This window comes from Eublepharis macularius, chromosome 4 (assembly GCF_028583425.1).
Source record: "Eublepharis macularius isolate TG4126 chromosome 4, MPM_Emac_v1.0, whole genome shotgun sequence".
NCBI classification, from domain to species: Eukaryota; Metazoa; Chordata; class Lepidosauria; order Squamata; family Eublepharidae; genus Eublepharis; species Eublepharis macularius.
This window is the reverse complement of record NC_072793.1, coordinates 37743511-37767191: the sequence shown is the minus strand read 5'-3', so window position 1 is coordinate 37767191 and position 23681 is coordinate 37743511. Positions and strand designations below refer to the sequence as shown.

Here is a 23681-nt window from a genome sequence, read left to right as displayed (position 1 = left end):
TGAGATGTACTGCATTCTTTTGATAATACTATCTATGTGACAAGTTCAGACAGTAAGTACTCAAAAAAAGGCAGTTCTTAGTGCCCTGCCTTCCCTCAGTTATGGAACCATCTCTCAGTGTACACATAGCCAATATCATGTAGTTTTTAGACTATCCGATTATGACTTGGTTTCAAATCCCCATTATGCTGTGAGATTCACTGTTCCTGCAGCAAAAGCACAGTAAAAAATAAATAATTAAGATGTTTTGGTCATTTGGCTAAGCCTGGGGTTTATTTCATCATGAGGAAATTTCATTTTATTTTGCAGCTTTGCTTTGTATACTATGAGCCCTTTGGATAGAGTATCTAAAATCTTGTGGGACCTCCTCAACTGTAACAATATGTTGTTAGCTTTAATATATAATAAATATTTATTGTTATTTTAATGATGTAAACCACTTTGGGCCTCATTCAAGGGAGAGGCGATATAAAAGTCTAATAAATAAAATCTAAGTATTTAACAAGAAACATTGTTTTGTGTTAAAGTGACATTCTTCAGAAGAAAGGTGCCTGGCAATTGGCATACAGTTAAACCTGCGTTTTAAAAGTAGGAGAGAATATCATGTAGTAACATCAGCTTCAGTGTTGCTAGGAATTTAGTTTGTAGAAAAGCACTTTACGTTTTATGCATGACATGGAGGACAATCTGTATGGAAGACTCTTCAGTCCAAATATCCTCTATCTGAATTGTTTCCTAAGGGAGAAAGGGGAGGCCCTTAGTTCTTGATTTCTTTTTATTCAGTCTTAATTTTTATTCCTATATGCTTTCAAATAAGGACACAACTGTTTTCTGTAGGGGGCTATTTTAGTATGAGTTGTTGCTACATCTTACAATGAGGTAGCATAGAAATGGGGAGTTTGAAAACTTGTGTTTTCCTACTCTGCTTCTCTGAAAAAAATCTACTATAATCCTCTGAATCAACTTTTGGGGAAGGTATATTTCATTTTCTCCATTTAGTCTTTTAACTGTAAGCTGCCTTGAGCAGGACTCGGAACAGGTGGCATAGAAATATCCCCAAAAATAAATAAATAGACTGGCAGTGGCCTCTGAGGGTCTAGTGGTAGAGTTTTTCATTGGAGACCAAATATTCCAGGATTAGTCAACTTGAATGATGATAGGATGTTTTTCTTTTTTTATTTAAAATATTTATATCCCACCTTAGATGCAAAGTAGCCAACAAAGCAACAAGTGCAAACACATAAAACAACATAAGTCTATCGAAATTACTTTGGTTAAACAGTTATCACTTCTAAAATTTGTGTGTTATCTTCGAAATATAGTACTGAATTTGCCTTCCTGCAAACCTTTCAGCTAATATTTTTTGTAGCCAGTAATGGCACTTAAGAACTGATGTAGTCAGTGCCAGCTCTTTAGTACCCAGTGGATTCTGTGCCAAACAAGATGTTTGGCAGAGGCTTGGCCTGGGATCCCTGCCAGTCACCTAAAAAGTAATGAAAGGATGGGTTAAAAAGTTAGTGGGTTGAGATCTTAATGCTTCCATTGCCTTCTGCTTCTTGCCTGCTCTGCTTTCTTCCAGCCAATTTCTTTCTGCAGATGTTTGCTATGCCTGGCAAAGCCAGTGTTGCCTAATAATTAAGAGTTAGAACCTGGGAGACCCAAGTTCAAATCCCCACTCTGCTATGAAAATTAGCTGGGTGACCTTGAACCAATCACACTCTCAGCCTAACCAACCCACAAGTTTGTTGTGAACATACAGTGGAGGTGTCAATAAGAGCCATATACATCATCCCAAGGTCTTTGATAGAAGGGTGGAATTAAAAAAATGCTCTGAATGATTTTTTAAAAAAAGACTGGGAAAGAAGTGAATGGGAGGAAGGCAAGAAGCAGCAGCTCAGGGGTATTAGGTATCCTTCCTTCACCTGCTGTTTCTTCTATCAACATCACCCCTTCCCTGTTTACTTTGTAAACATTTGCCAGAGATCTAGGTTTCCAGACCTGTGAATCTGTTGCACACTTTGTTTGGCCCACATGGTCATATGCTAACATTTTATGGTTGTGCAGTATAGCAGACTTGCCTGGTAATCTGTGGCTTGCCTTTTAGCTTTGGCATTAATTATTGCTTTCTGCTCTGGTATATTTGAATATGGATTATTTTGGCCTGCACCGTTTTATGCCAGTTTATGCCTCTGGGCTGTTGGACTCTGCCTCTAGCTTTACCCACTCATGTGCAAAAGTCTCCCTGTTTCAACCATGAAATACTGAAGGACATGAAATTGAGCAGCATGGAACAGTTCTAAAAAGAAACGAAAGCAGCAAAGCCAACTGTCCATTCATAGGGAATGCTTGCAAAAATGTCCAAGGGGCTCACTTGACATATTCAGTGGTTTTTTAAAAAATATGCTCATGCTTAGCAGGCTGTTGAACCTTTGAACCTGAATGTCAATCCTACTGTGTCAAGATACCTCTCTGCTCATGCACAAAACCATGCTAGATTGTTTCCCAGCTGATACTGGGTTCTCTTCTCGGATCTGGTGATGAAAATTCACTATATAGCCCACAGTGAAGGTATTGAAGCTAAAATAGGATTCATTCTATAGGGTGCTTTTCTTATGTATTGATGTATGATTTTCACTTTCTCTCCCTTTCTCTTGATTTCTATTTGCAGGGACACATGCTCCCCAGCTGTGGGGTGGGTTGGATTGTAAATGCAATAATTGTTCTTTTTTTCCTGAAGACCTCCCTCCCACTGAATAGTTCTGTTTGGCTGATTTTTCCCCCTAGCTGCATTTTTCCATGCTGAATCTCATTTTGTTATTTCCTGCCCATATTTCTGACCTCTTCGGTTTCCTTTTGTGGCTTGCTTCTTGTCCGTAGTGCAGTTCCATGCCTGCAAAGTTTAATGTCATGTTTGTGAATTTAGTTGCTTTCTTTGCACAAAAATATTAATACATTTTAACAGCTTCTCTAATTCTGCAGAGGATTAGTTCCCTTTTCTTTGAAGGCTCCCAACCAGTTTTTTACTTTGGCGTTGTTTTCTTACTGTAGGAAAGAAAAGTATAATACATTTGCTATCAATAAATGCACTGTATATCCAGTTGCCAGGAATACTCTTGATCCTGCAAAGTGTTTAGTTTATCCTAATCTTTAAGTATGTGAATGTTCCTCCCCCTCCCTACCACTTCAAGTTAGGCATGTACTTGAGGTCTTGAATTGGAACCAGTTTAATTTCCAGGCAAATATTTAAGACATTTATCCCTTGCTTTTTGGCAGTTTGCACCCAAGGTGACATCAATCATGTATCTAATGCTGAACATGGACCTCAGGCTGCAGATTGAAAAACTCACATGCTGGGGCTAGGTACAGACTGGGGGAATGTTTGGTCAAACTTGGGTTCAGCCCCCAGGTTTGCTTAAAAATCCAAAACACACACACAAAAATTGTTCGAAAAGAGTCCAGTAGCACCTTTAAGACTAACCAACTTTTACTGTAGCATAAGCTTTCGAGAATCACCGGGTTTCAAAACTTGAAAAATTTAACCTACTTAGGGAAGAACTGAGAGCTTGTGACATTGTCATGAGGTCTTGGCCAACATTTTGATGTTTACATAGTAATCCTGTAAAGAGTCAAAACCAGCTAGAGCAGCTGTTAGGTACTGCTGTTAGGTGTGCCAAGAGGAAAATAGTAGAGGTGATGGGAGAAAGGGTGCTGTGGAGGGTGGGGGGGACAGAAGCTATTGGGTGTGGCACTTCCAGTGAAGCTGCATAGGAGTGGGCAGACAGGCACAACGGTATCCGGAGAATCAGCAGGGAAGGAATGGAGGAGTTAAGAGAAGTGCAGCTGAGGAGGTGAGAGAGGTGCAATTGCTGGGTGAGCCCAGGAGGAGGTGGTGGCTGTACAGGGCAGGGGAAGTGAGAGAAGCAGTAGCAGGTGAAAAGGGGAGGAAAAGTGCCAGCTGGAGAGGGGTCAGGAGAAGCAAGAGGCACACAGGATGGAGAGGGGACAGGGGAAGCAATATAAAAGGATGCGATTGCCTGTGAGTCACATGACTCCACACAGCAATCCTATTTTGTACATTTATTTTATTCATTTATACCTCACTTTTCTCTCTAATAGGAACCTACTGTAGCTTATTCCCTTCTCCATTTTATCCTCACAACAGTCCTGTGTGGTAGGTTAGGCTGAGTGTGTGTGACTGGCCCATGGTTGCCAAGCAAGCTTCCGTGGCAAAGTGAGGATTTGAACCTGGATCCAACATGCTGACCACTACACTACAGTAGCTCTCACTGTATGATGTGCACTGTGTATACTGTGCTACTGAGTTAGAAAGCAAATAAATAATGGTTCTGTAGAGAAGTGATATCTGTAATGGCTTGCTTTACTGAAGTAAGGAATTTAGGCTGCAGTGTCCACTACCTTACAGGGCTAATTGCCCATAGCTAAACCCTGAATGTCAGTACTCCAAGCCAGTATCTTTTTTGTTCACTAAAGAGAAGGGAAATCTGTACAAAAGTAACTCCAAGGTTTAGGGAGCATAGCTATTGCACCAGAGCTCACAGTAATCCCATTGTGGGTACCCTACCACTCATGAAGTGCCACACAGACAACGCCCCAGCTCAGCCATATGTAGAAACAGCAAAACCAGCATGTGTTGGCATGAATCAGAAGCAAACCAGAAGAAAAAGGGTAGGACTATACCTCAGACACTCAGGAGCAGACTTCTAACCACACACCCAATTGGGCACAGCAGCTGACATACACAACACAGGAATCCCTGAACATCTGTGTTGTTGAAACTAGTCCTATATGCCAAGGCTATGCCAAGACAGTTCAAGCACCTCATGGGGAAAGCTACAGGACAGCCCTGGACGGAAATCCAAGCAAAGCTGAGCTTTTACCAACCATGATCCCTTGGGATACACTGATCATACAGATGAGCTGCAGTCTGGTATAGGGCCCATCCCTGACTGGATACACTGGGTAAATTCCCCATTTCCTAATGAGGCTGGTAGCAGTGGAGGAAACTGAATGCTAGAGAATTGTGCTGCTTATTCCAGGTACTCTTCTCATGAGGTGATATGGGTGTACCTCATGGGGCCTCTGTCAATTGACAGGGACCTCCAGGACAATCTGCTGTTCTGTTAATTCCTGCTCGAGGCATCTTGGTATGACTCTTTCATTAGACCCGCCAAGACCGATGAATCTAAATGGAGTGTGAGAGGGGTGTGGCCTCTCTTTTTGATAGTGTCAATATGGGGAGGGGAGAAGAGAACTGAAATGGGTGGTGTGTGCGCAGGGATAATGCTACACTAGTGGGAGGGAGTGGGTAAAGAACACCCTCACCCAGTTTCAGTGGTCAACAGCCACAGTTTAAATCACAACAGACTTTTCAGCAGTTCTTCCAATTAAAATATCATTTAGAAACCCATTCAACATTTTCCCCAAATTGTAGCTTTGTCAAGTATGGAGGACAGCAATCTCTGGCAGTACCCAGTTAGATACACAAAAATAGAGATTATAATTTCATGTCGCCCATTCCAATATGTAAAACAGGAGTATATATAAAATCTTGGGTTTTGATCTATGTACTTTTGTATTAACTTCCCTATTTAGTAACCTAAGTTGCAACATAATTTATATTCTGTTTTGCCTTCCCATTTCCCCAAATTAGGCAGTAGTCAAAGAAACTGTTTTTTATTACATCTACTGTTAAGAAAGATGTGCAATCTCTGAGTATGTAATCCTGTAGTAGTAATAATTCATGTTATTACAGATGCTTAAATCATGTTAAAATGTATAGATAAATAGCTAGAAATGTAAATAAGACACACAGGTGATTTGTTGTTTGGAGATTTTGCAACCCATAAGTTGCTGAAACCTTGCATATTTCCAAAAGGTGCACATTAAAATAATCTAAGCCTTGAATCCTGTTGAGATTTTTAACCAGACTGAATGTTCTCCTAAGAGACTATACGTTAGGTACAGTCTCCCTTGTCTTGCTTCTTAGATGCTTAACTGTTTTTAGACAACAAGGTAAATAAATACTTATACCCTTCCTTATCTGCAGTCCCTCCACCAATAGAGCATTGTCCAGGGCTTTTTTTCTGGGAAAAGAGGTGGTGGAACTCAGTGGGTTGCCCTCGGAGAAAATGGTCACATGGCTGGTGGCCCCGCCCCCTGATCTCCAGACAGGGAGATCGGGGGGGGCCGCCGAGCGGTGCGGAGGGCAATCTAATCTCCTCTCTGTCTGGAGATCAGGGGGCGGGCCCACCAGCCATGTGACCATTTTCAAGAGGTTCCGGAACTCCATTCCACCGCGTTCCTGCTGAAAAAAAGCCCTGGCGTCTCCCTTTAGGTTAAAGGGAGGAACATGTTCTGTGCAAATTGGTGCCATTATCATTATAAACAGCCTCAGCCCCTCATATACATTCCCCACTTAAAATAATTGGCTTGACCTCCAGAATCTGCAAAAACGCACACGGATTTCAATCTGAACTGGTAATGTTCTACTACTCCCATGAAGGTCTGGATTTGAAATTTTAATCAATTTTTTCTCAGTGCACATCCCTACTAATGGCTTTAGTTGATAATCTCCATCTGAATGTAGACCAAGTCTTTGTTGCTACAGTGGATTTATGTGCCACCATGATAGACAACACTATCTTGTTGAAATGTTTGGAGACAGAAACAACAATCAGGCGATGTACTTTGGATTGGTTTAAATAATTGCATACAGACCAGGCTCAAAGGGTTCAGGGAAGACCTCTTTAAAAGTGGGCATACCGCAGCCTGTTTCAAGGCTGGGGTGACCACCCCTTTCTTCAAGGAGTCATTAATTACCTCTCAGACCCAGTCGACCAGCCTCACCCCCCCACCCCACACACACACAGATTTATTTAGCCAGGAAGGCCAAGGGTCATACAAGCAGGTGGTAGGCCTCAGCCCTCGAAGGATTCTGTCCCCATCCTCTGACTGAATAAACTGACAAGTAACTCAAGCAACTGGACAAGTTCACACACTGGCACCATCACCCTGTCACTACTAATGTAGAGTCCAAGTCAAAACTATGCGAGAGATTTTATCTGCGAAGAGCTGAGCAAAATGGTCACAGCGGGCCCTCAAGTAGTCTAGTTCCTCCTGCAGACCAGATCCCAACAGACCTCTGATCACCCAGAACAGCTCTGCTGGCCTACACGAGGGTAGCACAAAAGTACTGCTTCTTCACCACTATCACTTCCGTGGAGCATGATTTAAAATGAGCTCTTCCTCATGACTTATCTGAGGGCCAAGCTACAAGTGACAAATGACACTTGAACGGCAAGTGTATTTCTCCCTGTTCACTTGCCCTCCACTCAATCCACTTGCCGTTCAAGTGTCATTTGTTACTTGTAGCTTGGCCCTGAGAGCCAAGCTACAAGTGACGCCTGACACAGGTTGGACACTTGTCAGCTTCCCTCAAGTTTTGATGGGAAATGTAGGTGTCCTGGTTTTACAGCTTGGCTCTCCATTACAGCTGCAAGACCAGGATGCCTACATTTCCCATCAAAACTTGAGGGAAGCTGACAAGTGTCCAACCTGTGTCAGGCGTCACTTGTAGCTTGGCTCTGATTCTTTCTGAGTCTTCCTCTACTGCTGCTCTAGCTGCCTCCTTGTCTTTTCATTTCCTGCAGCCCCTCAGTAAACCAAGGAACTGCATGGGCTCTAACACTAGAGAGAGAGAGAGTGCTGTTATATCCTCCAAATGTTATTTAGTGTACCTACTTGTAACTTGTATGTGAATGTAAGATGACTCCCACTTTTTCTTAATTGCATATACCAGGGGGGGGGACCTAGTCTTCCTTTTAGGGTAAATACTGTAACTTTTTGAGTGTCTAAATATTCTGTGAAGCCGTTGCCTCTCCCACCATAAATCAGACTTAGCCATGCTGTCTCTGTGTGTTCAGGAAGTAGTGGGGTGGCAGGCAGGGTCTGATTCATGCTGGAATGGGTGCCGCAGGGCTGGAGGTCTCTGTTCCTGATGACTTCATTTTGTGGTGTAGTGTGTAGGGGCCTGGGGTCTGATTCCCTTTTTTATGGGTTAATTACTGTTGTATTGTGGGGAGTTAATCTATAATTACGTTGTTGGGTTGAAAAGTATGCAAACGAGTAAGAAATAATGAGAAACTGAATTTGAACTACATTGAGCCATATAAAGTTTCTTACAGTTTCTTTGAGCCCTGATCTCAATGGCCCAGGCTAGCCTGATCTTATCAGTTCTAGGAAGCTAATCAAGGTCGGCCCTAGTTAGTAATGGGTGGTGGGAGACCGCCCAGAAAGACCAGGGTTGCTGTGCAGAGCAGGCAAAAGCAAACCATCTCTGAATGTTTCTTGCCTTGAAAACCCTATGTGGTTGCCATCAGTTGCCTGACACGTGGCAGCACTTTCCATCATCACCACAATTACTTGAAACTATTGTGCTTAGTCACTCTGCATAGAGCAGCACAGTTAAAGACACATTGTGAGAAAATGCCTTCCTGATTGTGTATTGAAGCTACCTTGGTCATTTTGAGGGGACTACAGGATAACAGTAGCTCTAAACCCATCCTTAGTTCTTATTGATAGTTCTCTGACAAAAAAATCACAGTCTATTGATTCTGTAGTAATCATTATTGTCACTCGAAAGTTTATCACACATAATTTTTACAAGAGATTTCTTGCCAAAATCTGAGAATGCTTATTCCTCAACTCTTCTTCCATTCCATTGCTGTCTTGGTCCTCCTCTTCACCCGGCTAGCGAATACTTAAGGTTCTGGCATCCTAGAGAGGACAGTAAAGTCTTGTGAAAGATGACATTGCCCTAATGACTTATTACAGTTGTGTCTAGAATGCCAGAATCATGGAGTCTTTCCCACCAGGCACCAAAAGAGATGTGAGGCAGATGGACAGGAGAAACCATTCAAAAACTAGCACAATAAGTCCAATAACATTTTTTTAAAGTTCAAAATGTTTTAAAAGGTGCAACTAACACCAGTAAGGGAGGGTGTGCCGCTTCTGAGATGGCTACATTTTACCTGCTTTTTCCAAAAATCCTTGCTGCTCCTTGCTATGGAATTGGCCCTTGAGGATTGTTAAAGTGCTCTTACAGCCATTTAGCTTGCAGAACTATTTTTAAAGCAAGTTAAGAATTCTTAAGTCAACATCTGGGTAAAGAAAACTAAGAGCCCTGTTTAGACATTCAAAAATGTGTACACTGTATGCACCTGCTACCCCACCTCTGGATATCTGCACATACAGCTGGAATGTCCATACTGGTTTTGTACACTGGCTGATTAGGAATGTAAACAGATATATACACATTTGATTATTCAACCTATGGAGATTTCCAGTTGTTTGTACAGATGTCCAAGGGTGGGGCCAGCAGGTACAATCCTGCTTCCTTCTATGTATGTGTGTGGCAGTATATGTGATTTTTGACATCTGAACAGGCTATGGTATGGAGGAATAAAGATATTTAAAAACAAATTCTATATCCTTAGCCAAGAACCCAAATAAGGAAAGGACAAGGGTGGTAATCCATCTTTCTGGGAGGGAAAGAAAAGTTCTCTTTGCTTGAGAGCCAGTGTGGTGAAATTTGTTAAGAGTGTCGGAATAGCATCTGGGAGACATGTGTATGAAATCCTAATGTGCCATAGTAGCTTGTGGGTGACCTTGCACCAGTCTCTGTATCTTAGCTTAATGCCTCATGCGATGGTTGTTGCGAAGGCAAAATAGAGGAGGGAAGAATGAAGTTGTAAGCAGCTTTGGATTCCCGTTGGGGGAGAAAAGTGGAGTATAACTAAATAAGAAACATGCTCAACCCTGACTGGATGTAAGATAGGAGGGGCCCTTGAAGCCAGACATCTGCTTCTTGTGCCACTTATCCTAAATAGAAGTCAGTATGGCCAGGCTGTAAGTGACTCTGTGTTGCTACTGGTGGATTGGGAGCTGCCCCTTTGGTTTGTAGACTGTAAATCTGCAGCAGAAGCACTTAGAAGAGGGCTGGAGAGCTTAGCTGCAGGAAGCATGAGCTTGCTTCCCCATGGAGCAACTGATAGGGCCTAAATAGGCAACCTGAATATGGCGCCAGGACTTACCTTGTGGGAGCTTCTCTCACCAGCCAAAAGAAAAGATAGATGGAAGAACACCATTTGTAGGGGGGCGGGGGATCCCATGCTCCCCCTTCCCCCCACTTACCCGGCCAATGGGAGGGTGCCGCCCAGGGCACCCCCTGGTGGCACAGGCACACCCTGGGCAGTGCGGTGCACCTCTGCGCTCTGCCGCGGTGTGCCCCAACGCCCCGCAATGGGCCCATTTGGGGCCGATTCAGGCCCGCGGGGGGAGGGGCGATTCAGCAGTTTGGGGAGTGTGCTCGCACTCTCAGGCCACCCTTTGACCCACGTGATGATGTCACTTCTCGGAAGTAACATCATCACACATGTCCAGGAGAGTGTGTGCACGAAGGAGAACTCAGAAGTCAGCGCAGGGTAAGTGCCAGCATCCCAGTCTCTCGCTGGGGGACTTAAGGGACCTAGCTTCCCTAACCATTTGAGTCCTTCCTCTGATCTTTCCCAGTGGCTCCAGGCAGTGGAGGACGCAGGCCCAGGGCTCAGAAGTATTAACTCTGAGCTAGCATACTTACCAAGAGACACTTGTATGGGAAAGAAGAGAAGCAATAAAGTGAAGGTACTGAGGAAGAGCCTCTCCAAGCCAGAGAAAGAATGATTGTAAGGCTCCCTGATTGTAAGGCTCTTCCCGTCTCGCATATAGGACAGTCTCATACTGGGAATTCTACCATTTGCTCAGGTGCCTTGTTGGGGTATGGGGTAGCATTATGTCCCACCCAGTCAGGGCAGGAGAGAGCTGCATGGAAGATCACATTCATTTCTACAGACTCCTGTGAAGCTGCACATTCCTTGTTCTTGAGACTGGGATTCATCCTCATGATGCTTTGTGTAGTGGACTCCCTGACAGTGTGGTGCAAGTCCTCCCTAGAGTTTTCACTTTGCAGCTGGCCTAGTCCCTGCATTGTGACTCTGACAGCTTCAGGGCTGCTCAAAAACAACAGGCCTATTCTCCATCGTTAAGAGGGCAACAAAGCCCTTTAGAGAGCTCGGACGAATCAGCGATGCCATAGAGTGTGGTTGTCAAAGAAATGGTGGTGCATACAGGCTGGGCTTGGTACATGCTCATTGATTTGAGCAAGTGATTCTTGAAAGGGTCATCACAGGCCAAGCTGCGCCAATCATGTCTGTGCCTCCTGAATTCGCTCCGACCGTACAGTGACTGAATAGCGCCCAGTCATGAAGAGTGTAGCAACGCTGCTGTGCTTCAGCCTGCCTCTAGTCTTTGATATTAAAAAATAAGTAACAACAGTCCTGGGTTGTCCAGTCCCTGAAACCATGAGACTTTTAAGGCGGTCTTTGTTCAACAGTGAATTCTCTTCTCTAACTGAAAACAATCTTGATTTGAGTAATCGTAGATAGAAGTTGGTTGCTATAACAACAGCAGCATATCTATTTGGGTGCTCACATGATCCTTGTTCCAGTTTCTAAATATAAGCCAAATCTCACACGGTATATCTGGTGCCATGGAAACCAAATGTTCTATAAAGATGCTAGAAAGAACCAAAATTTTAGCAAGCAACATGAAAACTGAGAGTGGTGGGGAAAGGTCTGGACCCTGTCACAATTCTACCTGACTCCTCACTTTGTATTTGAGATTCCCAAATGTTATTTGGGGTCTTGTGATTTCCCCAGAGCCCTCTCTTGCAGTCTACTAAGCAGAATGTCCTATGTGACAAACTGTCCATGAATGGTTGTTCATGTTGCATTAGCATGGATTCTGCTAAAAATTTCTACTAATAGAAGGACTTGCATCAGCAGATTGTGTCTTTCTTGGCTTCCTGCTCTACTGTATCCCCAAATACCTCCCATTGTGCTTCTGAGAGTCTACGGGACTTCCAGGAACACTGTGATGGTGGGATCTGGACAACTCAGTGGAAGGGAAAGGATCAGCAGAAATCATCTTTCCATCCTTCTGTAGAAATCCTCTGTGAAATCCAGATCTTCATCTCAATAAGAAACAGGTGGATGTCTCGAAATAGGTTGCCGTGTAGATAATTTTCCCTTACCTAACTGATATGGTCCTGTTTACAGTAAAAGATCTATGTCATCTCATCCAGCCATCTGTACGGAAGCACAGTTTTCCACGTTCGGCATTCCTAACAGAATAACCCGTCTTATCTGTATTGCATAGTGCTAACGAATTCATCATGCTAGGATTTTCTGGAAAACAGCACGTTAATGAAAACACACCTCCAACCTGCAGTCAGTATTTTGGCAAGTAAATTTCATTGCACATGACCCCACACCCATCTTATAGCCATGAAAGAGCCTTTCTTCCTCCACTCTCCCTTGATGATGCGTCCTTCTCTCTCATCTGTCTTGATCGTGGTTCATACAGAGCAATGGCCCTCCTGCAGTGGTGACCAGTCTTATCCTCTAACGAGAAAGCCACCGTACATGTTATTTTCAGGGGTTTCCCCTTTCTTTCATGTTGTTCTACTATTGTGCTGAATTTGGGGATAGATAAAGCTGTATATGAGGATCTTGTGCACCACAGGGTCACTATATACGTAACAATGAGTGAGGAATCTGAAACAGGCAGCAGGCATTTTGGCCTGGGCATAACCTGTGTGTGTTTCTGTATGGGGTGGTGGTGGGTGGGTCAGTGGAAAACCTCAAGTGTTCACCCCACTCAGATCTGTGGTACCCTTTCCATCCCATTTTTTAAAAAATTTAGCGTTGCTCCTTTAAAAGCAAAATGGAAATTTGTTAACGTTGACAAATTTTCAGTAATGTTTGGTGACCCGCCTTCCTCTTTTGAGGCATGGCATGCAGTGTAAGGATTTTCTTACTCTGTTCTCTTTGTGTTTGTGGTTGGGTCCTGCCTCCCCCCCGCCCCACTCTGCAAACAGCGATGGAAATATTTTAAAGTACCCAGCAATTCCATCAATGGCACTGAGCTCAGTGGCACCACCTTCTCTTTAGAATATTCAGTGAAACAAGTAGCAGAGGAGCTTTGTATTAGCTTTTTATTGGCAGGCATAGGTGTGAATGCCATCTGCAATCTGTGCCTTGGTGGAGGCTAGTAGTTAGAATCTTGTATATAAATGGCAGTAATATACTTTCTTGTGACTTGGTGATGAATGTAATGGCTGAGGAGGCGATTTCAAACAGCAGCAGCAACAGCAACTCTGTTTGCCACTGCCCTGCTCTCTGAGAGTCCTGTATGATATGCATGTTGCAAGTGCCCATTGGTTGCATTCACATTCTATATCAAGCCTGAAAAACCTTTGATATGTTCCTAAAACAACAATCCTAATACTTACTGCTGTGGTTGTTTACAGTGATTCCTGAGGGGGGACCGTATGACAGGAGGGCTGTCATTCCTATACAGTTCTGCATGTCTGTTTATAAAATCTAGATCTGAATTCCAACAGATTGGGAGGATCGGGATTTGCCAACGAATAATGAAGAGGAATGCACGAATAATTGCCCGGAGGGCACAGATGTTTCCTTTGTAGGATCTCTCTTTTTGTGGGTGCGTGGGTGGTTTCCCGCAGTTGGTAAATGAGAAGTGGTTTTTCTCTGAGTAAGGCTGAACTTTCACCCTGGATGGCTGCCCTCTTCAGGATGGATCAGGAAGTCATGTGAAGCTGTTTCCGTGTGAGCAGCATTAATCTGAGGATTCAGCATGTGTAAAGCTGCTATTCTTCATGGGTTCATGGTCAGACAGCGTTCACTGTAGTTACTTGGCTTAACTAAGCTATGTGGAAAGATGTATTTAAGCTCACTGTCATGAGTTTTTGGTTGCAGTTAATGATACTGGCTAAGGAAACACTTGGCTTTTCTAATGCCTGGAATCTAGGGATACTATGCTAGGAAAGTAAATAATGTCCTTTCCTTGCTTCATTTTCACCCTGTAGAATGTGTGGCTCATTCCCCCCCCCCCCCCGTAAGGTATGTCAGAGATTGCAGTTGGCGTGGGTAGGAATGCTTGACACACGGACCCAGTAGGTGTGGAAGAAGTGAGACAGGAATTGAGAGTTGTGCAAGGACAGATACTGTTTTGGGAAGCCCAATCTCAACCTTTCTGATTTCGTAGACTTATCTGTATGTTTACAATTATTGTTTCCCCAAACATGAGAACCAGGAACTTCTTTGGTGGGAGAGACAATAAAACTGGTATTTTAAAGCTTCTTTCTTATCTGCACTCTTAATTATTGAGTTTATATCCCATCCTTCTTCAAAGCTGTCGGAGGGAAGTTGATATACATGGAGATTATCTTTTCCGCAGCCCTGTCAAAGGATTTACGCTGAGAGTTAGTGACTGGCTCAGAGCCAAACTAAATATGACAGCAATCTCATGGTCACCACAGGTTCACCACCACCAATTTAAGGTGATTTTAAAATACTGTGAGGCCCACGGTATAGAGCTTCCCCCCTGTACCTTTTCAAGTGCTGAAACAGCTGCGTGGTGTGTGTGTGTGTCTGCACACTCCTACACGTGGCTTTTTCAGCACTTTAAAAGGTGTGTGGTGGTGGGGAAAGGGCTCCATGCCATGGATCCAATCAGAATTGGGCCCTTGTAGCATTTTGGAAAATGCTTTAAAACAGCAATGGCAAACTTGTTTCGGTCATGTGTTCACCATCACATTTAGTCTGTCTCTCAAGAATTGCTCAGTGATCTTTGAATTGAGATTTGAACCTGGGTCTGTCCTGTTCAAATCAAACATTTTATCCGATAAATATACTGATCCTGGGCTGCATGGAGCGTAGTCTATAGCCATGTAGATGTCTAAGCTTTAAGCTTCCCATAAACAAACTAGGAGACAGTGTTTATTGCTGTTACAAAAGAGGTATATAAAGAGCTAATTAGTCTGTTGCAGCAAAAACAACCAATGTACATGCAAGCTTTCATGGGCCACAGCCATATTACTAGAAGTATGAAGTAGGTTGGAGTATATCCTGTGAGCACAGAGAGAAGAAACTGTGACAAAAATATATGTGGTGTGGCCGTTAACGTGTTGGATTAGGATCTTGGAATCCAGGTTCAAATCCTTACTTATGTCATGAAGGTTGTCGGGTGACTTTGATACACCGTCTATCAGCCTCGCCTCATCTGCCTCACAAGCTTGTTTCTGTGAGGCTACAGTGGAGGAGGGGACAGCCCCTCTAAATTGCCCTGAATTCCTTGGAGGAAGGGCGGTGGGATAAAAATGTACTAGATAGGTAGATTAAAAAGAACCCCAAAGGTCAAGCAATACAAGAGAGATGTAGGTTTGCCTCGTTACCATGCAGAATGCAAATGATAGAAGATACCATCAGAGTGGGTGTGACTCACTCATTACTATCTGTCACCAGTGATAAATTGACTGGGCTAATCAATAACGAGCTTGAGGCTAATCAATAGCCAGCTTGTGCTACTTGCAATGTGATTCTGCATAGTGTGGTCACTTTGCATATTGCATCACTAAAAGTCCTGTTTTTGACATTCAAAGTGTAAGCAGGTTTGAGGGGGAGGGTCTACGCAGCTCTTGCTATAGGCCACTTAAAGATCTAGCAATTCCTGTCCTCAGCTTCTTTTGTTATATTGTTTCATTTTATTATAGCCCTACTAAAGTGATTAAAAAATAACAGCAATGGAGGGCGCGGAAATCAGTGACTCATCTAGCTATAAAACAGTTTTGAAGCCCCGTCTACCTCCCAAACACTTGCTTATGAGTGCTGTGAGAAAAATGGCAAGAACCGTTCAGCAGAGACTTGATTAGGCTGTAAGGGGACAGATAAGATGGAACTTTAAAGGGACAGCTTCCCTGGGAAGCCTCAGTAGTGCTTTGACTGTCTGCACATAACACCTAGTGCCACAACTGTGTGTTGAATATTTTTATATATTTAACTAGTTATACCCTACTTTTCTTCTCAGCGGAGACCCAAAGCTGCTTACAATGAAACCGCTGGAAGATAGGTTTCCCTTATACTCATTTCCACCTGCCAGTCCCAGGCAGATACATTGATCAGTGATATTGAAATCTGCCAGGAGATCTAGATCAACAGGGTTGCCTCACCTTGTCTCTCTCCTGGCACAGGGACCAAAGCAATTTTTGCTCACAAGCAAGGCACAGAAAAAGAGACTGTCCATACAGGTCCCATGATCCTCAGCACAGACTTTTTGCTTGGGGCAAGGGGATCCTTCCTACCTTTTTGCAAGTGGAAAAGCTAGTTAGATCACACATCATAAATGCTACTCTAAATATTCTCCAGTAAATATTTTTAGGACAAAATTGGTAATGGGGAAGACTGAAATGTCCCCTGACTCTCTCAAAGCATCACTTTACCATTTCAGAACTTGTTCATTAACATGCACCATTCCTCTTGACTGCTGCTCTAGCATCGTTTCCCCCTCTTTACAGTTTCTTGTTCCTGGGACCGTGATTCCAGCTAGTCACATTATAAATGCGATGTCATTGCAATGCCGTTAAAGCCGATTTCGAGTGAGAGCAATGCATTCAGCTCTCACTTTGAATTGGTTTTATGATGACTGTGTGTAGCTAATTAGAATTAGTTATATGATGCCATCGTAGAGCCAGTTTAAAGTGGAGCAGAAAGCCCTGCTCTCAGTCTCTCTTGGAGGAAACCAGACAGCAGATACTTTAGCCTCTGTTTGCAGTCCCGCTTAAGCAGGAGCAAATAGAGTGTCCATTTGGTCACATTATTTTGCTTTTTGACTTTCCAGTATAGAATGCAGGCTGGTCAATCCGTACAAAGGACTGACTTGATGTAAGTTCAGAGAAAAGTTTCCCAGAAGAGGGGCACAGAAGGTTACAGAGGCTGGGGCCAAACTAAGGCGATCTTGACAAAGCAGCTGTTGTTTGCTCTGTCTGAGCATGGCGTGCCACTTGGTCGGTGGCACAGACCCTGGCTTTGTGCTCCCCCTCACCTACGCAGACATTTAAGAGCTGGCAAAGGGAAAGAGCTCTCCAGAAGCTTCACATCTGGGAAGTCTCTAGAATGAACCCTTTTGATTTCCAAACAACAAAACTGAGTGAAGGGAATGACCATTTCATGCACACACACACACACACACACACACAGAGGCTCGTCAGAGTGGTTCCTCTTCCTCTGACTTTTGTTTCTGGGCATTGAGTCTCTGCCTGTTCACAAAAAGCAGAGCAGGCAGGGAGCAGTTCCTTTTCTTCCTTTGGGAAGGGAGAAGGAGTCTGACCAACTTCTGCCTGGGACTGAACTTCTACAAGGGACTTGGCAAGAGCAGCGCATGGTAAGATGGCGCTATTTAGAGAAACACAAGATGTATTGAGAAATCCTGGATTTTATGTGTCTAGATACCGTTTACACCCTTCATCTTCAAGCTTAGTCATAATTATATCTTTGGTCACCTCTGTTCTCTGAGCCTTCTTTGATGCTGTGTGAGTCTGGGCAGGGCAGAACAACTTGATCAGCTCCTAAGACAGCGTTATATAACTCTCCGTGGTTTGGTTGAAACAAACACGAATAGCTGAAGGGGGAAGGATATAACTAATTTTGTGAATCGCGGTGACGAAGCACCCTTATAAAAAGAAGGCGTGTTTCAAAGCATCTTTATTAAGTGCCTACTGCTGCATCTGTTAAATTGTTATAATGCAGCCGGCCAAGCGTTGCAGAGAGGGCAAGCCCTGGCATCTGAAAAAAACAAAACAAAAAACAATTCACTGGGAAATGGAAAAGAACATTGAGACTGTGTGGGAGAGAGAAGCCTTTGTATTTGGAAAAATATAACAATTGTTGGGGCAAATGTGCTCACTAACAAGAAAATGATGAGCATTAATAGTTGGCAGAACTGGAGGACCATGTTATTTATTGTTTTATCAAATTCTTGCTGCAAGAGTAAAAGTACTTGCCAATTCCTTGGACTTCTGTGGGCAACATTGTGACTGCAAGACTCAGATGTGACAAAATGTAGCATCCTGCAGTCTCCCATTTTGAGAGGAAAAGACTAGTCTTGATTACTGTATGGAGAAATCAACTCAAGATCCCAGGGCATGCAAATAGCAAAGAATTCCAATGTAGATCAGCTTAATGGATTTGCATTGCATTTCTGCATGAGCCTGTCATGCAGGCAGAATTGATACTGTGGCCGTGCACTGTGGATAAGCCAGTTTGTCCTCCTAGCCTGGCCAATATTAATTTCTGTGCTTGTATGCATGCATATTCACACTTTAATTTAGCTAGCAATACTTTTTTTTCCTTAGCAACAACAATTGTTTTGCTTGAAACATACCTAGAAAGGATATTGTGGTTTAATACAAAACTGAAAGTATAACAATGAATATGGATTTATTGTGGAGTTTTCGTGTGCAGCTGTTAAAGAGACTTACTTTTGGGGCACATTTTGATGATCTAGACTGGTGCAGAGATCTACAGATTGTAGAAAGGGGTTGCAGCAAGGACCCAGCCGTGTTGATCTGTGGTATTCATAAAATTCAAAGACATTATGTCGGCTCTCTATTTTCCCGCTCAAAATTAGCCTTCCTTTTTGAGCCATGCTGTTAAAGGTCAACTCAGAATTGTGCTTTTTGGCACAGAGCCTGTTAGATTATTTGAAATATAAACATTGTTATTTGCACATGGAAATATGATGCAAATTTATATTCAGTCATGGTTGGAATCAAACTAAATTTTCTGCTACTGGAAGGCACTTTAGTTAGCATAACAAACTTTCCTTGCCTCCTCAACTCCTGCTGCTGCCCACTGACCTGCTAGAAATGCTGTTCCTGGGAGACAGGTAGGGTTGCCAGCACTGGTTTGGGAAATTCGTGGAGATTTGGGGGATTGAGCTAGGGAGAATTGAGTTTGGGGAGAGGAGGAGCCTCAGCAGGGTATAATGCCATGGTATATACCTTCCTAGGAAGTCATTTTCTCAAGGAGTACTGATATATGTGCTCTGGAGATTCCAGGAGATCTCCAGATCTCCTGGAAGTTGCATCACATTTGCATCACATTTGCATGTGTAAATAACAATGTTTATATTTCAAATAATCTAACCGTCTCTGTGCCAAAAAGCACAATTCTGAGTTGGTCTGAGTTGACCTTTAACAGCATGGCTCAAAGAGGAAGGCTAATTTTGAGCGGGGAAAATAGATAGCCTGCGTAATGAGATCCTGGAATTCCAGGAGATCTCCAGCCACCACCAGGAGGCTGGGAACACTAGAGCCAGAGTGTCCTCAGGAATGAGATGGGGACAGATCAGGAGCTCGTAGCAGGATGGCAGAATTGGTGGAAATAACACCTCTCGTTCCTTTAGTGGAAAATTTAATCTGGATTCAACCTTCAGAGAACAGGAAGGGATGAGGGACTGCTGTTGTGGGCAGCAGCCGCACATTTCTTGCTGCTTGTAATCCCACCCTTAACACTTTGCAGCTCCCACAGTGCATGTGTTCTACCTGTTTAAACCGCCTTATACTGCTTCAGATCATTGGTCCGTCAATTGTCTGCTCTAAGTGGCAGTAGCTCTTCAGAGGCTTAGATAAAGCAAAGTCTTTTCCCCCACTGGGTGTCTGAGATCCTCTGTCCTGAGAAGTCTGGGACTAGAATCCGGGACTTTCGGTAAGTCAAGCAAGTGTTCTGCTACTGTCACAATGGGATCTCCTTAAGCAAAACATCAGAATCCTAATTTTTTAAAAATAGTCCGTTTCTTCTGTTCTATTCTAAATTGCATGCAATTTCTGTAACGGTCTCTGACGCATCAATTATTTTCTTCAAGCTGGTTGATGTATAGTTCAGTTTTTTGGCACACAGCAGCCCCCACATGGTGTTTTTGTAAAACAACATATGTACATATCTGGGTTGGGATGTGCGCTGAGAAGTATCTTGTAGAATGCTCGTTTTTTTTCACTTTCTGCATGGACAGATGTACACAGATGGATGCTAGCACGGGGTGCTAGAATGCGGAGACAAAAACTCAGTGATTTATTTTCACGATTGCAACTGGTCTGTGCTATATCTTTTTGTACTGTGGTCATATTTTGATTTTATTACTTCCAAGTTGTCTTGAAGCTAGCTCAGTTCATCCAGTAGAATGGTGGCATTCTGGGACACGAGGTAGGGAACTTGTTGCAGTGGGCTCCATTGTGAATTACCCTGCTGTGCAACTAATGAGAAAATGCCTGTAGGACTCCCCCTTTGCCCTACTGCTTGCAGTGCCTGCTTTTTTAAAGCCTCAGAACATGCACCCATAGCAGTCCCTCAAGTCCCCAAGTGTGTTTGCCTCGTCAGTGGCAAAGACCCATTTACCATTCTCAGCACATTCTTCTCCCCCTTGACTCCTTCCCATTCTCTAGGGCTGGGATGGGGCATGTGAACTGCCATTGGTGCATCCTTATACCTTCTAGCACAGTTGTGCTTGCTCTTGGCAGGAATAATAGAGATGGGTCAGTTGCCTTGTAGTGCCCCTTAGGTGTTGATTAAGGTGCCTCGGAGCTTAATGGGCTGCTAAGATCCCTCAAGGCTTAATTACAGATTTGGACAAGTGAACACTCCTGAGCATCTGCTGTCAAATATTTTAAATAGTTGGAAAGAAGAATCCTTGTGTCTAATACCTTTTGGGGAAATGGAAGAGTCAGTTATTGCTTGTTGTGTAAATACCATGTGCAAAAGAGGTTGTATTAAACCATTGACATATTCTCATGAAATCAGAATAATGAACACGTCCTGTGAAATTCCAAAGGCCTCTCTTTCAGTCAGTTGACACCTTTGTAGATTCTTAATATCTAGATTCAGTTTACTGTGAATATAGCTCATAGAACAAGATATGTAGCAGGTGAATTAGATTTTGAAAAGCATTATGTTTGAAGAGGTAACCGTGTTGAGTTTTTTGTGAGGCTGGGTTTTCACCTCAAAAGATGCCATTTTGAAGAGGCATAAAAACGTTTGTGCAGTCTTTAGCATCCAGATATCTCCACATCTCTTGAGGGAGAGAGGACCCTCAGGAACATCATTTCAGGAAGTATTTTGGACTACTGTGGGAGGGTGTGTGTGGAAAAATTACACTCTGTGGGTAGAAATCTTTTCTTTGTGGTCTCTGCACCAGTGGGCTTCACAACTGCAGAGTTGCCTCAGTTTGGAACATTCTAGAATGAGGTTTTTAAGCACAGAGTCCTCCCATCTTTCAGTCTCACATGATAGTGTTCATGCCTAAGTGGGAGGATTGCAGCTTTCCATTCAGTTTTCTCTCGTTCTCCTTGGGGTTGTCTCTTTGAGACAAGCCTTTTAAAAAGAAATCTTTCTCTCTGATCTTTTTTTTCAGTTTTATTCTTCTTTTTACGTCATCTACTTTACTTGACTTCATTTTTCATTTCCTGGCTTCCACTGCGCCTCAGCTGTTAGCCTTCTGTGCACTGGCCTATCCCACAGCCACCATCTATTGGACATCTAGGAGGCTCGTCATGCTCCTTCTCCCATCCAGGGATGAAGATGATGACTTGTGGATTGTGCAAGGCTTAGATTGTTCTTGGTTCATTCAGTAGTAAATTCTATGACAGTTTCACCTTCCAAGGAGATGTGGATATATATGTAAGAGCTATATCATGTGGATTCAATATCAGGCAACGTTTTTGAGAGCCCAAGATTCAGTCTTTGTTAACTTGGAAGCTCTTACCCCACTTGGCTGTCCTTATATTACCTGCATTATTGCATTGTAAAGGATCCCTGGGAAAAACCTGCCTCTGTCCCAATAATGTCTAGATGCCTCAAGAGCCTCTAAAATGTGCAACAAGAAGGATGCAACTTCCTCCTCCCCCACCTTCTGCCTAATTCTTATCATGGTGGAGTCCTCCCAAAGGCAAGATTTATTAAATTTCACATTTGGCTGCTGTTGACAGAAGAGGTATGGCATGGAATGGATGAGGTAGGAAGTTTTATTCCTCAGCATTCATTTCCATGTGCTGACTACTTAGTCTGCATGGCCCATTGCCAGTAATTCCTTTGGGAGACAATATCCTACGTTCTGGGCTTCCTGTCAACTCACAACAAGGAGCTGACTCTCATCTTTGAAACTGAAGTACTGCGTCTCACTAAGCAGCAGATTAGCACCTTACACTATATCATGGGCTGTGGCTCCATGGCCATTGCCATAACAACCCTTTGCAGCCACACCTGCCTTTTGCTCCATGATACTCACTGCTGGAGCCAAAATATGTAATGATGATCTGCTCTGGAGAGGGCACAAAAGCTCTGATTTGTAACTCAAGTCTGTGGGTCTCATCAGCCCTTCTTGCAAGACCCCGAAGCAGTGGTCAGGAGGCTTTAATCAGTCCAGGCCTTTCTGGTCTTCTGAAGACCTATTGCAGTTCAGGACTGTGATATCACTCAAGTCCTTTTATATGAAGGTGCAGTTTCAGCTTACAGTGATCCAAATCGTCTGGAACATCCAAACAGATCCTTTAATTCCAGCTTTGTTTTTCTCTTCTTACTTTCCCATGCCTTTGTCAACATCTCTCAGTGAGCAAGTTTATCACTGAAGACATGTGGACTGACCATTGTCAAGCTGGATAAGGAATAGTTTGCTTGGTTCTGCCCCCTCTCCCCCCCCCCCCTTCCCAGAATGTTCAAACATACTTCCCCCAACTGGACATCAATTCCCTCCTAGAGAAGCAGGTGTTAGAAGTGGTTCTACCATCCCAAACAAGTCTTGGATTTTATTCTTAGTACTTCACCCTTCTTGGATACTCGCCTTAATGTGAGTATCAGTGAGTGAGTCGCTTGAGGCAGAATGGTCAAAGCTGAGAGACCAGGCTTAGATGCATCCACCCCCTTTAGGAATAAGTGGTCACATCAGCAGAAGAGAATTGACACCTTCTGTGGTGATGGGGGCAGAGGAATCATGGAAGAGAAATTACTGGACAGCAGCAGTAGTGGAAGGAGACACTGGTGCAGGATCTGTCATAGGAAATGACAATGACACTTCAGCTAATCTTGCTTAGTACTGTGCAGAAGAAGGCAATGATAAGCTACTTCTGATCATCTTATACCTTGAAAACCGTATGATGGGACACACACATCACCATTCATAAGACAGATAATGGACTTTGTCCCATACTCAACCATACCCACAATAAGAACAATGTGCTTATAGACCACCTTTCTGGACATATTAGTGCCCACTCAGAGCAGTGAACATAGTCAATGTTATTATTATCCCCTCAATACAGTGGAGGAGCTGGGACTGAAAGGAGTGGCTTACTCAAGGCCACCTGCAGATCTTACGGCAGTAGTGGGAGTCAAACGAGCAGAGCGCTGATTTGCAACCCAGCCATTTAACCACTATGCTACAGCAGCTCCTACGAGAGTGCTCTCTTCATGCGACTTATAGTGAAAACTTTTTTCGAAGGCCTCGCTATGCTTTATTCAGCTATCTCCACCCTCCTCCATTATGGCATCTGTAGGTTGTGCTTTCACAGTGAATGAAGAAACCTTTTAAGCCTTGAGTCATTTGCAATCTTTGCAGTTTCTCTGTGGAGGTTACCCTTTTGGTTGCCATTTGCTCTGCTTGGGGGTCCACTGAAATATTCTTACCCTCTCTACCTGCATTCTCACAAAAACAAAACC

The 23681-nt window shown here is 43.4% G+C and overlaps 1 protein-coding gene across 2 annotated transcripts in view; it reads left to right on the top strand.

Annotated features, from left to right (window-relative positions):
• GAS7 (growth arrest specific 7) overlaps positions 1-23681 on the top strand; it is a 142701-nt gene that overhangs the window by 32877 nt on the left and 86143 nt on the right. Inside the window, exon 1 of one of the 2 annotated variants that reach the window (XM_054978842.1) lies at positions 17299-17358. The exons of the other annotated variant lie outside the window; for it this stretch is intronic. Coding sequence (XP_054834817.1) covers positions 17356-17358 — 3 coding nt within the window. The 5' untranslated portion in view covers positions 17299-17355. Of the gene's footprint in view, positions 1-17298; positions 17359-23681 lie in introns of those variants that run through there. 2 annotated transcript variants of the gene reach the window in all.